General features: G+C 35.3%; 1 protein-coding gene across 13 annotated transcripts in view; it reads left to right on the top strand.

The window, feature by feature from the left end:
- ADGRL2 (adhesion G protein-coupled receptor L2) overlaps positions 1–14947 on the top strand; it is a 188569-nt gene that overhangs the window by 121566 nt on the left and 52056 nt on the right. For all 13 annotated transcript variants that reach the window (XM_075557579.1, XM_075557586.1, XM_075557611.1 and 10 more), the window contains exon 4: positions 9678–9787. In XM_075557579.1, coding sequence (XP_075413694.1) covers positions 9678–9787 — 110 coding nt within the window. The remainder of the gene's footprint in view (positions 1–9677; positions 9788–14947) is intronic.

Raw genomic sequence — 14947 nt, forward strand, 5'->3', positions numbered from 1 at the left:
TTTCTGCAAACAAGAGATTTTCTCCTGGATTAATAAGGCTCAGAGTGAGTCAAGCCTAATTTGCATTAAACTGACCCCAAGGTCCAGTAAAAACTGCAAGGAATTTCAAAGGTTTCTAAAACACAGAAAGTTGTTTTTAGCAAATCAGCATTGTCATATCATACTGCTTATTTTAGGAATTAATGTGGGATTTTGGAGAACATTTTTCTTTTCTGTGATACATATTAACCTAAAATGTTAAAACTTGTATTCTTTGCAGTTGTAATTCCAAGCAAATATTTCACTCAGATATAAAATAGTTACCGAGATAACACTTTTATGCTTTTCAAGTTTAAAACAGCTTAAGAAATTGAATATCTATCTTATAAACATTAGCGTAAGCAGAGTTTTATTGACCGCTTTTTGTGGACTTGCTATAGATTACTGAAATTTACCTTTTTTTATTAGGGGAGGGATGGCCCTAGTTCTCTTATCTTACATTCTTTCATATTCAAACCGGCTTATATATTTGTAGTGTAGAAAAGATCTCTTGTTTTGTATATGATTACTACCGAATGTAACTTGGAATTTTTCTGAAAATTCTAATTAGATACCATTATAAATAATCGCTCATGATTATAATTTTTAAAAATCAGGATTGTATTAAAATATTTTAAAATATTAATAATTTAAGAAGTTCATAAAATATATACTGTTTGGGGGTATATTATGCAGCCATTTACCGAGATGGAAGCATTTTATGCCAGCAATTCTGTCAGGAGCTTTTTTTTATTGGTGATTTTAAAATAATTCAAACAATGCAATGTCTACAATGCTTAAAAAATGATGTCTTAACCTGCCTCAGGAATTAAATTCTACATGAGCGATAGAAATCTATTAAATTACACAAATTATTAAATAAATGATGAGAACATAGTTCTGTGACAAATAGGAGCATTACTATACAACACCTCTTTTTTACCATATTAATTACACACCATTTAGCTCCCTAATGTTATGTTTACCTAGCAATTAGTTAGGCTCACAAATCATCATTAATAAATATTTAAAGAAAACAGTACCCACTTCCTTAGCGCTACAGATTATATAGATGGTAAAAGACCATCTTGTTAAGAAGGGAAAAACAAACAAGGTTTGATTTCACATTGGACTCAGTTTTTCTCTTTTATTTTTCAGGATTATTGTAACCTTGTAGTTTGGAGCACAACTTCTTTTTCTTCCCCTCCTAGTTACCTGATAACTCCACAAGGAAAGTCTATTTGTATCAGGCTTACCTTGCAGTGTTAAAATATTTTATATTGTGTATATAAAAATTTGTTATAAGTTTGACCCCAAGAAGACAACTGTTCTAGTAACCAGAGGTACTTGGATGATGTGGAATTTTTAGCATATTGAGAAATAATTTGGAAACCAAAGGATACTTTCCCACCCGGTTCCTAAATAGATAATCACTTTCTTAGGTGTTGTATTATTGGCTTTCATGATCCAAAATTAGTTCCTAATTGAGACTCAAGAATGAAACATTTCTATTCCGCCAGTTAGACAATGGATTCTTATTTGCTACAATTCAGTTGTGGGTGTTCTATTCGTATAGAACATATAGTTCACATGTGCTTGTACTTTAAACTCTTTGAGGTTATACATGTCGTCTGTTTATACTTGGCACTTTTGGAAGATCGCATTACATGGGGTCTTTGGTACCTTGAAAACATGTATTTAATCTCTTAAGAAGTGCTTTAGTTAAGGCACATAGTAACTCAGACCTGCTATTGGTAGTATTTTACCATAGCATATTAAAAATATATACTCCTTTAAGAGATTGAACTTGTTGAAATAAACTTCACTGAATATATATATATATATATATATATACACACACACACACACACACAGTAAAAATACTGGACTATTCCAGAGGATGACTACAAATTTCATCAAACTTAGAATTTTAGTTTCTGTCATGATATACTGAGCGTTTCTTCTGAATGCTAGAGTATTTGTTCATGTCGGTAGATTTTGCATTTTTAATCTTCCTCGAACTGTGGTGAATAATGGCCCCTGGCAGGAGATAATGAAATTTTCTTAATTTATATTTTTAAGCAGAAGCTTCCATTGAAAATGGCATTGTATGGCCTGGAGACATAGCCCTAGTGCAGGTTACAGGGGAGCTGCAGTACTAATAATGCAGTGCCGTCGTTGGTGACGGGGCTGATAGGACAGTGAAGAAGTAATTTAAAGAAGCTTCATTGTAGCATATCTAATGATCTGCTGGAGATCCCCAATGGATTTTGGAGCACGACTGGAGAAACTAATGTTATCTTGCCAAAACCGAAGTCCCTGCTTAATCAGCAGAACCAGGCTATTGATTAAAACACCTCTCACAATAGATTCCACATGAAGTCTCATATCCATACTTTGCACTTGGTAAAGTGTAACAATGAGCATAAGATAATCAAAAGAAGAGTAAAAGCAATTTGTTGGGACATTGTACAATTCCAGATTAGAGTTGGAATGGAAACAAATCTGCATGAAGAATCTGGCTTGTTATTAATGCTGTATAGAGGCAAGAATGTTTACAGTCAAAGGACTACTCTAGAAGAAAAAATTTTAAATGTCCCGTCTCTTTAAGGTTTGCAAATCCATGCCCATCATAAGGGTCTGTTCATTGCTCTCATTTATACATGGTATTGATAATGCATACTTTACTGAGTTACATAATCTAGACATGGTACATACAGCTTGTATACAGTATTTCACTTAACCCTAACAGAAAGTTCTAATGATAGTGTCATTAATGTTTTTCCAGATGAGAAAGCTGAGATTGGAAAGTTTAATACCTATTTTTAAGGACACACAACTCAGTAATTCTGACCCTGTGATTGGAAAGCCTCTGCTGAGAATTGATAATCAACTCAGCAAATGAATGTGCTCTTTCAGCAGCATTTACAAGCAAAAACCTCGTTGATTTATAAGCAACTTGGCATAGTAGTTACTCTTTGGGCAAGTAACCACAAGGTGGGCAGTTCAAATCCACCAGTCCCTCCAAAGGAGAAAGAAGTGGGTTTCTACTCCCATAAAGAGTCACAGCCACAGGATCCCACAGTGGCAGTTCTCCCCTGTTCTGTAGAGCCACTGTTGGATGGAATTGACTGAAGAGCAGAGAGGGTTTGTTGTTATTTATGCTTATATTATAATGCACTGTGCTAGTAAGCTGTTTTTTAAAAGCTTTTCAAAGTTTAAAAAAATTTTAAAGGCTGTTTTTAAAATTTAAAGATCATAGAAAACCAACATATACTAAGTATCTGAGTTATTAAGACTACTTCATTAGTAATAATGCATGACTATACTAATGGTGAAAATTGTGTTAAGTACTTTTGTGAATTTGTCATGACTAATTTCACAAACTAACTAGGATATAAATATAATAATGGATACTCATCTATAAAATGCACTTTCATTAATTATACATATTTTTCTCGAGGAAATTTGTTTTTAAAGTGTTGGGGATTTCAATTAACATTGAGACCTGAGAACACTGATGAAATTAAGAAGACAACAGTACACTGAGTGTACTACTATATTGTGAGCTAGCTACCATCCTTCCGTTCACTGTGATTGCTGGTCCCTGGTTTGGTACCTGTGCTTATAACCTCTATCACCTGGAATGGTAGTGGTTTGAACCCCCTCAAAGGCATCTTCAAGAGAACCCAGCCTAGGAAATCCCGATGCAGCAGTCTACTCTGTGAACGTAGGCTTGCTCATGAGTTGGTATCTACTGGAGAGTAATAACATTTATAATAGATTCATTAATTATTTTTGTAGACTTTGAAAGTATTTTTGTCTTATATATTGTGCACAATTCTGGACATTGTTATCACATTGTAACTTTAAATATTCTAAATTTTTCTAGGATGTAAGTAAATTGACATTTCTTTGAGCATAAGGAACATTCTGGTTTCTTTTCTTCTTCTTTTTCAGCTTTTGAAATATTCAATTGATTCATTCCTGAATAGATCTCTGCCCTCTATTTTAGGTTAGAAAGAATATAGGAATGTATTGTCTAAAGATTTTTTTTATTCAGTGTTTTGATCTACTTAAAGCAACTTTATGACCCTATATGCAGGATTTACATTTTTTTCTGTTGTGGTTGATGGGTTTTAGTAAATAAAATCTAAGTTTTATGAGAATTAATATGAGAAATATTTTTATTGTGGTATTTGAAATTGATAGTGTAAGAAAGCATCACTGAGTTAATTTTAGTTGTAAGTGAAATTCTCTGCTTGACTCCTGTACTCAATTCATGATCTAGAATTGTAAAAATTAAAAGATGTAGAAGAAGTAATCATTAGTAGTCAGAAAGTAGAAACCAAAAATACTATATGGAAATAACATGTAGGTGATATTTTCATTTTTCAAATGTAGGCAGGTAAATAATTAGCCCTTTACCTATTTTAAATTCCAACTTTTGAAAGTTTTAACAAATACAGTTTGATACTTGCTCAGCATTAGCACAATTAAAACTCTTGGAGCTTGTAATTGAATTAAGTAAGAAAGTGCATGTTAAACACTGTAAATGCTCTTCTGCGCTACCTTTACAAATATACCGATTACCTGATTCTTTAAGATGTCACTCATAACTTACTCAATGTGCAAAGCAAACACATGTGTTGACAAACATAGGTTTGTCTTCTTGCTGATGAAAATATCTCAGCCTATCTTGTTTTATCCTTGCGCCAATGCTGCCCAAACGTTTGCACCAGAATTTCCTGGAGACGAGATTCTTATTAAACATGCACTTTCAGAGTTTCTGGTCCTGTTGGCCTGATTTCTGCCTTGAGAATTTGCTTTAAAAACAAATACTTTTTTCTCCCTCTTTTTAAAAATTCACGCTCGGTAGTACTGATGTTTAATATTTGAGAAAAATATAGCAGATTATTTAAAGTATACTCCAAATAAAGAAATAATTGTTTTTGAAGGAAGAAAAGAAAGAGAAATCATAAATAAAAAATTGCCCATAGCTGAGATTACCCACTCCACCCCCAGGGAAGGTATTTTTTAAATATTATCATTTTTATTAGAGTGAAAATATGAAACAGAGTTGTTGGCTGGAATTTACTTTGAATCTGTGGCTAAGTAATTGCGTTCTCTTCCACTTTATAAGACAATTTAAAGACAAAACAAAAGCCCGGTGTCATCTAGTTGATTCCAATGAATAGTTCCCCCTTAGAACAGAAGCACTGTTTTCTTTTGAGCGGCGGGTGGGTTTAAGCCAATGTTACTTTGTTTTGCTGTCCAGGGGGAACCTTCATTCTAAAAACATCGTAGTCTGCAATTCTGCACTCTTAACAGTTCACTGGTTTAATAGTTTTCAGATATTTAAGGAAGACCTAACTAACAACCTAGGCTGTGCAGATGACCAACCATGCTTGCTGAGAATGAAAAGAGCCCTTGCTTATGCAGGTCAGAGATTGCAGCCTTCATTATAGATTACAACTATAAAGAAAACCCAAATCCTTACAACTGGATCATGTTAAATGCAGAAAAGTTTGAAGTTGTCAAGAATTTTGTCTTGCTTGAATCCAGAACCAATGCTCATGGAAGCAGCAGTCAAGAGCTAAATGATGCGTTGCATGAGGTAACATCGCTGCACACTCGCCCTTAAAATGTTGAAAAGCAAGGGTGTTAGCATTGAGGATTAAGTTACGCCCGGCTCAAGTCATGATATTTTCAAGCCGCTCGTGTTTGTGAAAGTTGGACATTGAATAAGGAAGACTGAATAAGGAAGACTGAAGAAGAAACCCTGATGCTTTTGGAATACAGCGTTGCCGAAGGATATTGAGAGCACCATGAACTGCCAACAGAACAGCCAGGTCTGTCTCGGAAGAAGCATAGCCAGAAATCTCCTCTGGGGCAAGGATGGGGAGACTTGCCTCATCCAATACTTTGGGCATGTTATCAGGATAAATTTGTCCCTGGAGAAGGAAATTGTGCCTGATAAAGCAGACGGGCAATGATAAAGAGGAAGGAATTTGACCAGATGGATTGACACAATGGTTGCAACAATGGGCTCAAACCTAAAAACCATTGTGCAGTTGTTTTCTAATGTTGTAGGAAACAGAACGTTGCTATGAATTGAAACCAACTTGATGGCATCTAACAACAAATTCTGCCACTAACAGTGGGTTGTTCATTTTTCCTGGTATGTTACTACCTTTACTCCATCTGTTTAATACTTGCTTAAGGATACTTACTTTATTCATTAAAGAGTATACCGTCTGTATTTTTATTGCTATAGTTAGATTTCCTAAATCATGAATTCTTTTCATAAGTCATTATACTGCTTTAAAAAGCTTTGATTGTTTTTAATGTTTACATTTATATTTCTTTTTTGCAAACTCTTGCTAATCAGTTTTAAGCCCTTAAATTTTAATATTCTCAAGATTAACCTTTTGTATTTCTGATAGATATTGGGAATTTTCAAATGTAAAATTAATATTCTGGAAGACCTTGAATTCTAGCAATATGCATAATTTTATTGGTTTGTCCTCATTAATTCAATTATCTTTAACTTTACTTTTTACTTTATAGCTCTGGAATTAATACTTTTATCAGTCTTAAAGGGAATGCTTTATACAATGTGATTATTAAAAGAACTAAATGTTATATGGCTCTTATAAATTGTAGTAATTGCTTTTAGAATTAATTGGAACATGTAATTATGGCCATATTAATAATGTAAACTTGTTCAGATAAAGTAAATAAGCTCAAGTTTTATTTTTTAAATTATGGTGATTGGTTTTCTTTCAAACAAACAAAAACTTTAAAAAATCATTTTATTGGGGACTCTTATTACAATCCATACATAAATTGTATCAAGCACATTTGTATACATGTTGTCATCATTTCCAAAACATTTTCTTTCTACTTACGACCTTGGTATCAGCTCCTCTGTTAGTCCTTCCCTCCCTCCCTCCCTCCCTCTCTCCCTCCCCCCCTTTCCCATGCTTGTGAACCCTTGATAATTTATAAATTATTTTTCTTTTCATTTTTTACACAGTCTGCTGTTTCCCTTCACCCATGTTTCTGTTGTTTGTCCCCAGTTTGGCAGGAAGGGTTGTATGTTGATCATTACACTCTGTTCCCCCTTCTTTCCCCACCTCCCCCCTACCCTCATGGTATTGCTACTTTCATTATTGGTCTTGAGGAGTTCATCTGTCCTGAATTCCCTGTGTTGCGGGCTCTTATATGTACCAGTGGACATGCTCTGGTCTAGCCAGATTTGTAAGGTAGAACTGGGGTCATGATGGTGGTGGTGGGTGGGAGGAGCATTAAAGAACTTAACAGGAATATTGTGTGTTTCATCCATGCTATACTGTACTCTGGCTGGCTCCTTCCTTCCTTTGTGACTCTTCTGTGAGGGGATGTCCAATTGTCTACAGATAGGCTTTGGGTCTCCTTTCCCCACTTCTCCTTTGCATCTAAATGGTTGTTTGTTTTGGGTATTCTGCTGCCTGATAACCTTATCCCATGATCACCTGTGATCACAGGGGTTGTTGTTCTTCTTCCATGTGGGCTTTGTTGCTTCCCTGCTAGATGACCACTTGTTTAACCTCAAGCTTTTAAGACCCCAGATGCTCTATCTTCTGATAGCCAGGCACCATCAGCTTTATTCACCACATTAGCTTATGCACCCATTTTGTCTTCAGTGATCATGTCACAAAGGTGAGCATCACAGAATGCTGGGTTATGAGTATAAAAGTTCATGCATTTCAAACAAAATCTAACAGAAGCAAGACACCTTAATATCTCTTTTATAGAATTCTTGTGAGACAAATTTTGACATTTGAAAATTTTTTATTTTCATATTATATTTCAACCTTTCTCACTTGTCCCAAGTTGGGAGATGCTACCAGGAGACTTTATTTGTAAGGAAAGGATTATAGAGTGTATGAAATATTTAAGTTTAGTTAACATTATCCTTTACATTATCCATGTTCTTGAAAATTATTGTACGTGATATATATTATAAATGGATTGTGATAGAATTATCAACCGGCGATATTTCTGCATGCCAATACTGGTTAAAATTATGTAAGACTGACCTATGATGTTCATTGCATTGTCCTTTGAATTCTCTAGAAGACTTGCGTGTTTGATCCTGCAGAAATTTTCAGGGTTTTCTGCTCTTAGCAGCAGATTGATGTGATTTTAAAATGACAACTAGAACAGCCCCAAAGACGCTTCCCTTCTTCACGCAGGTCCTGATGTCTTCCAAGATTTTATTCTGTAGTGAGACTGCTTACTCTTTTTTATATTGCCATTTTATTGTTTGTTTATTTTGTGCACATTAGAATATCTAGTATTTAAATTGTCAAATAAATTTTGCTGTTAATGTTCTTGTTCTGCTTTCTCTGACTTCTTAATTTATATACTTATCAGAAAACATAATAAATTGCAAATACTACACTCCATTGGGTGGTAATCAAATCAAATGGTAAAAATTTTTTTGCCTTTATAAAACTTAACATTATCACCAGAGACCCTATTAGAGTACCATTTGGACAAAGGCATATGTTCTCTAGATTTTGAGCTTCTAGTTAGTTATCTTGCATGAATTAATAGTTTTCAAATATAAGATAATAGTTCCTTTTAATTAATGCTAAATAGAACATTCTTGGACTCATGTTAGTTCTCTTGTTATTAGGGTTATGTTTTAGGAATACTAATTTTTAAGGGGCATCTCTAAGTATTGAAAATGGTTAATGTAGTTGGCTACTTACTGAAAGGATAGATGTTCTGTATGTACTAAGTAGAGATTCTACTTAATCCAAAGGGACCTCAAAAGAAAGACCGTGGTAGCCCGTTTCTGGAAAATTCGATGTTGAAAATATCATGGCACACAGTTCTATGACAGGAATGAGGTTGCCATGAGTGGGAGTTAACCCAAAGAAAACTGAAAAAATAGGTCAAACAAGCTAGGGACCTAAGCCATATTATAGATAATGTGAGTCCATTGATCTATAACAATAGTAGCTGTAATGCTTAGAACCCAAACTAAACAAAAAGAAACCGCACACCCACTGTTGTTGCGTAGATTCCGACTCGTAGCAGCCCATAGTACAGAGTACAAGGGCCCCATAGGGTTTACAAGGTAGCACACTCTTCATGAGCTCACACTGCCTCAGTTTACTCTCGTGTCGCTGAGGGTCTTCGAAGTGTGGACCCTCATAAGTTAGGCGCTTTAACCACTCTGTACGAGATAGTGTACCAGGTGTTTCAAGTGCATCCTTGATCATTATGTGGGCTGTACCATGTTATTATAATGGATAAATTTGATGGCCAGGATCAAGCTGGTAAGCTGAAATCATCTTTGAACCCTCATTTGAAATGATCAAACATTTACCTTAAAATGGTAGTTTAAAAATAAAACAATAGTAGCAAGCTGTTGGCTATTTTTTGTTTCCATTGAGTTAAGATTGAGTGTGATTCATGATATAAAAATAACATAAAAGAATATAATTTTTTAACTCTTATGAATGTTGAACAATCTAATATTATTTGTAATTTTTGTTATATGGTCCTAGTTGCTTGATGAAGACCTAAATCAATTCTCTGTTTAATAAGAATGAAACAAATCCATACGGTGTTCCACACGCTCTATGCATTTTCTTTTGCAGGTGCAACAATCGAACACAGTGTATAGTAGTTACTGGTTCAGATGTATTTCCTGATCCATGTCCTGGAACATACAAATACCTTGAAGTCCAATATGAATGTGTCCCTTATAGTAAGTATATGAAGTTCTTATTTTTCTGCAGCATTCCTTGTTGATGCAGAAAGACGACGACGACACGTGTGAAAGAAGCAAATGTTTATGGCCTACAAAACCGTTATGCATGCAGAGCACTAACAGACCCCGGCCTCCAATTAGCTTCATGAAGTGTGGAAGGAAGCCATAGTGTGATGCTGGCCAAGTGTCTGTCTGTGTTCTTAAGTGTTTGGCTTTTAAGGCTAGTGTTTTTCCAGAAAACAAACTTGAATTAGCTATTCAATAGGGCAGATAGAAATCTGTACTTCTGCCCAATACCAGTTGCTGACAAATTGGTTTGGCTCACAGTTTTCTAAAGAAGGAATTGACTTCAGTTTTAATCTTGAGCTACTTGAATGGCTACCTGCTGTGTAGTGCCTGGTAAAAGCTACCTTAGCAGTAATTGACGCAAGTGCTTTCCTTTCTGTTGTGTTCAAGAGCATCTATCATATTCAGAGGTGAAACACTGAAAAAGACAGATAGCTAGAGCATATCTACTCACATTTCTATTTAATTTTATAAGTTCATTTTTAGTAAGATCCTACAAAAGGATATGGGCAATCAGTTGAAATTTTTATGAGCACGTTTCAGCTGATGCTCTAATTCTGTGTAGTTCCCCTCCTAATCTCAGAATCCATCGTTTAAATTGCATTTTATACTGATTTGAATGGAAAAGTAGCAGCCTAAACGCTTGAGTATATTCCCTAATTTTCGTAAGTCAAAATTTTCATGTTCTGTTTTCTTTTTTTTTCACTTTAGTGAGTAAAATGTCACTCCACTGAATGTTGAAGTAAATGTGGTTTAACAATTTTGTTAATATGAAATAGTTCGTGCACCATTCTAAGATAAAATATATTGCATCTACCAATGAATGAAATTGGTCTTTCCATCACCTTAAGTAATCACTGAGTTTTGACAAAGTCATCTAGCCAAACTCTCTGGTATTTCCAAACCCAAAGGGCACAATTTCCATGTTGCATGTGCAACATGGGAGTAAACATTCTTACATATGCCAGGAAAGGCAGCATTCCCACCCCCACCCTCGTCCGCCTCTGTTTAGATAAAGTGATTTTTTGTGGGATACCAGATAAAGGCCAAACACAGACGATCTTTTCTTTCCATCCTGCTCTGTGTTCCTGTGTCACTGCAAAACGGATGCTTTTATGTTTTCAGTTGGTTTTTTTCTATGCCATTTATAGGATTGGAGGCCTACTGAGTACACGGATCTTTATGCCATTTTTCCTGCCTAGTGTTGATGACTTAGACAATCACTCTCCTGTGCCACTCAGGCAACAGGGCATTGTTTTGAGCTAACCACAATTATTTTGTTCCATAAAGTCACTTTCACCTCAATTCAGCGTGATTTCTGTCTCCTCAAATTAGAACAGGAAGACAGCGTCTAGGCCCACACAGTGGGGTCAGTCAGAGCTGCCAGCAATTGTGTCTTTCTCGAACAGCTCCTGTAACCTAGTCCCTAGAACGAGGACTGTGTTAAGCAAACATTATCTTCTGACTACTAAATTATTTCTTGTGCTGTTTAAGAAAGGAAAACTATGGATATCTTCTGGAACATCTAACTTTCAAAATTTTACTTTTTCAGTTCTCCAGAAGTATTGTACATTGTGCATTAAACTTTCATATAGCTAAACACAGTGAAGTGCTTCTTTTTAGTTTCTGTCCTTAAAAAACAAAACAAACAGTAATTAATTTTCTGTTATCTTTCTAGATGTGTGCACGAGACTGAAATAAATCTGGCTTTACTCCCCCCACTCACCCCCACTCCTTGCTAAAGAATAAGAAAAATGATCATTCCCATATACTGTACAGTAGTGGCACACTATAAACTACATGGAATTTACAAATATGCAAATTCAATGTAAACGATCTGATTGTTCAAATCTTGTGAAGAACCATATATCATTTGCCCTCATTTTCCACTCCTGTGTTTTGTTTGTTACACCCACCCCATATACTTTTTAGCTTCTAGCTTTATTTTTGTTTTAGTAGAGAGTGCATACTGTGTGACAAAAGCATGCCTTTCTTTCGTTTTACTCAGTTGAGGAAAATAGACCTCATCAGATAACGTTTATTGTCTGTCTGTCTGTCTGCACTTTCTTGGTTTGACGCCAGTTTCTATCCAGGACAAATCCTCCAGGAACTTATTTGCCCCAAGCTGTTTCCTTATTACTCTTAGACCATTTCAGACATTTTTCTTGATTTCTGAAATGTTTACAATACATTTACTCAACAGAAACTATTGCACATGCTGGGCTGCCTTTCTCTGTGTGTTTATACACAAGCACAGCATTGTATGTGATTTGCATATTTGGCCAGGTAATCTCTGTATTTGTCATTAACCAAAGTGTTAGGAATGGAATGTATGTGCATTTATCAGACATTTTAATGAGTCATAAAGATCTTGGAGGATAAAGGAGATTAATCAGATTGGAATTTTGCATTCCACAAGCAGGGCTTGGTTTTGATTTTTGTACTTTAAAATTATGAATTATCATTAATTATAACTTAATTTTAATTGTGAATTTTATTTGAGAAAAGCAATTAACACCAATTTCTGATTAAATTGTTCATATGAATACATAAGACACTAGATTTGTTCAATTGAAATAGTGTGTCACTTCAAATACAGAGTATGTAGGCTTTGGCTTATATTGATCAGCTTCTTGTCTTACATATTCATGTAGTCCTAACATGAATGTTGATGGGTCATACATGTGTGTTTGGTCTGTAGAAAAGTAAATGCATTGTTACGAATTAATTCATTCCAATTTTTAAAAGTCATATATAGATTGAGCATGTGACAGAGAATGCTGACTTCATTACTTTTATTGGATATTTATGTTCTCCTGGGTTGAGAGAATTTTGAGAGCCCTGCAAAGTTGATTCGAGGAGTTTCTGCCCCTGTGACGACTTCTACTTCCGCTTTAAAAATTCCATGCCTTATTGGAGCCATGAAACATCAGAACGTTTTCTTTGATTATTTATTTTACATGTGGGTCCAACTTTTCAGCTTTCATGCTACTTTCAGTTAATCGATAATCTGCATCGGCACATTTTTCCTCTAACATTATTAGTACCAGTTAAGTCACAAAGCAGAGGAACCTTCCTAGTCGATACTTTTCTCAGTAACTGCCCTGTAATCTTAGCATTAATAAAATAATGTTAAAATCCAGCCATTTTTAAAAACAGGAGAACAAAATATACTTTTTACGTCTTTTTAAAACTTTTTTATGTTATGTGTTAATATTAAACATTATTTTAAAATGTAAAATCCTCTTCATTTACAACTAGAGGATTTAGTTCAGCAAGCCTCCCTTTCCTGAAATGCACCCAGCTGTAGCAGCGGAGTGGAAGCATCCGCACCGCTGATTCCGCGGCCACTGCTTGCCCCAACGCCCTTCCATCATTGATTCTGAGCGGGTATAATGATCCTTACAGAAGAGTTGTTTCAGGGCTGGTGGTCTATACAAAGTATTGTTCCCGGGTTAATAACTCTGAATTTCTTCCCTTAGCTGGGGTATAGTCAGAAATCCTTATTTTAGGAAGAAGGATGTTTCCTGAAAGTGGTAAAATAGACAACTTTGATTGGGGAGGCGTTGCTCACTGAGAAAGGTTATATGCCATTCATTTGGTAAAATGTTTGCGTGATATGTTTCTCCCAAAGGTGTTTCAGGTCAATATTTAATCTTGATGAATCCTTGCAATTTTAAAAAATTAATCAAGCTAAGGCATCTTAATGAAATGTGCAACTACAGTGTCTTGGAGTAATCAGTTAGGAGATAGAGTGTAGCACACCCTAATGCATTTTAATAAGGAAAGAGGGAGACACACAGACATTAATCTGGTCATTTTATGGAATTCGGGCAACATCCTGCAAAGCCTGGAGACAATCTAAAAATCGTATTTCATGGCATGTAGTTTTTAGGAACTCTTCACTGGCTAAATTCTCAGACAGCGTTCTCTCCTTCCCCTAGAACTAAGGAGCCCCAGTGGTGTAGTGGTTAAGTGCTCACTTGCTCATCAGAAGCTCAAAGGTTTGAGCCCATCAGCCACTGCTTGGGAGAAAGATGCTTCTGAGAATATTACAGCCGTGGGAGCCCGTGGGGGCAGTTCTAGTCTTTCCTTAACAGGGTCCCGAGGCGCCGGAATCAACCCAGGGGCAGTGTGTTTTCCTTCAGCTGCATATTTCCATTTCTTTAAACTTTTTAGAGGAAGGGTTATTATTTTGTTTTGTTTGCCATGTAACTCTACTAATCAGGTTTGTTTAGTGATAGCATTTACCTTGTAATGGGGTCTGTGGAGGCAAGGTATTTGCTTTGAATGCTCAGTATGATTGTCTTTGCATGCTAGCTTGCTTTTCTGTGTACATTAATGATGGTTGAAAATGTCATAATAAGCTAACCATGATTCTCTCTTCCTTTTTTTCCTTGCCTACTGTGCTTGCTTTTCCCTTGTATGTATTTTGCTTACTTTTTTTATAAACTAAGTCATAACATTTGAGATGTATAATTTAATTTATAAGATTATAGCATGTGTGTATATATATCCACCTAAAAATAAATTTGGCAATTCTTATTGATGGAAAAAGGCATCACCTGACCCCAATTAACCAAAAATTCTCTTTGGGGTATGGAGGAGATTTATTTATTTCTGAAAAGGAGGCATTTAAAGTTGTTTAAGAGGCATTATTCTAGAAAGAGTATAGTTGAAACACAGCATGTATAGAGATGCATAGTTATATATATGTGTATATTTCTACTAGCAAAATATCTTGGAAAAATATTACTATCTCAACTCCCAAAATTAATTGTGGGTTTTAAATAAATATATTGTCCTGCTTTATATTGATCTAATTTTAGGCAACTTAATAATTGCACACAAATGGGGATGATATCCCTATGCATGCATTTATGTCTATAGCATACATACATAAAGTAAAACTTTATGAGAATGCTGAGTGACTTTGGAAAGGCAAGAGTATGTATAGCATGCATTAGTAAAGAGTTTCATTATTTATTCAGGTACACTAAGTGAAGCAACATGCCAACATATTTGTATTGCCTCCTTAATCTCCTAAAATGATTGATCCATGTTCTTTTGTGTAACTTCAGAATCTCTCTT

Source organism: Tenrec ecaudatus, chromosome 1 (assembly GCF_050624435.1).
Source record: "Tenrec ecaudatus isolate mTenEca1 chromosome 1, mTenEca1.hap1, whole genome shotgun sequence".
In the NCBI taxonomy this organism is placed as follows: Eukaryota; Metazoa; Chordata; class Mammalia; order Afrosoricida; family Tenrecidae; genus Tenrec; species Tenrec ecaudatus.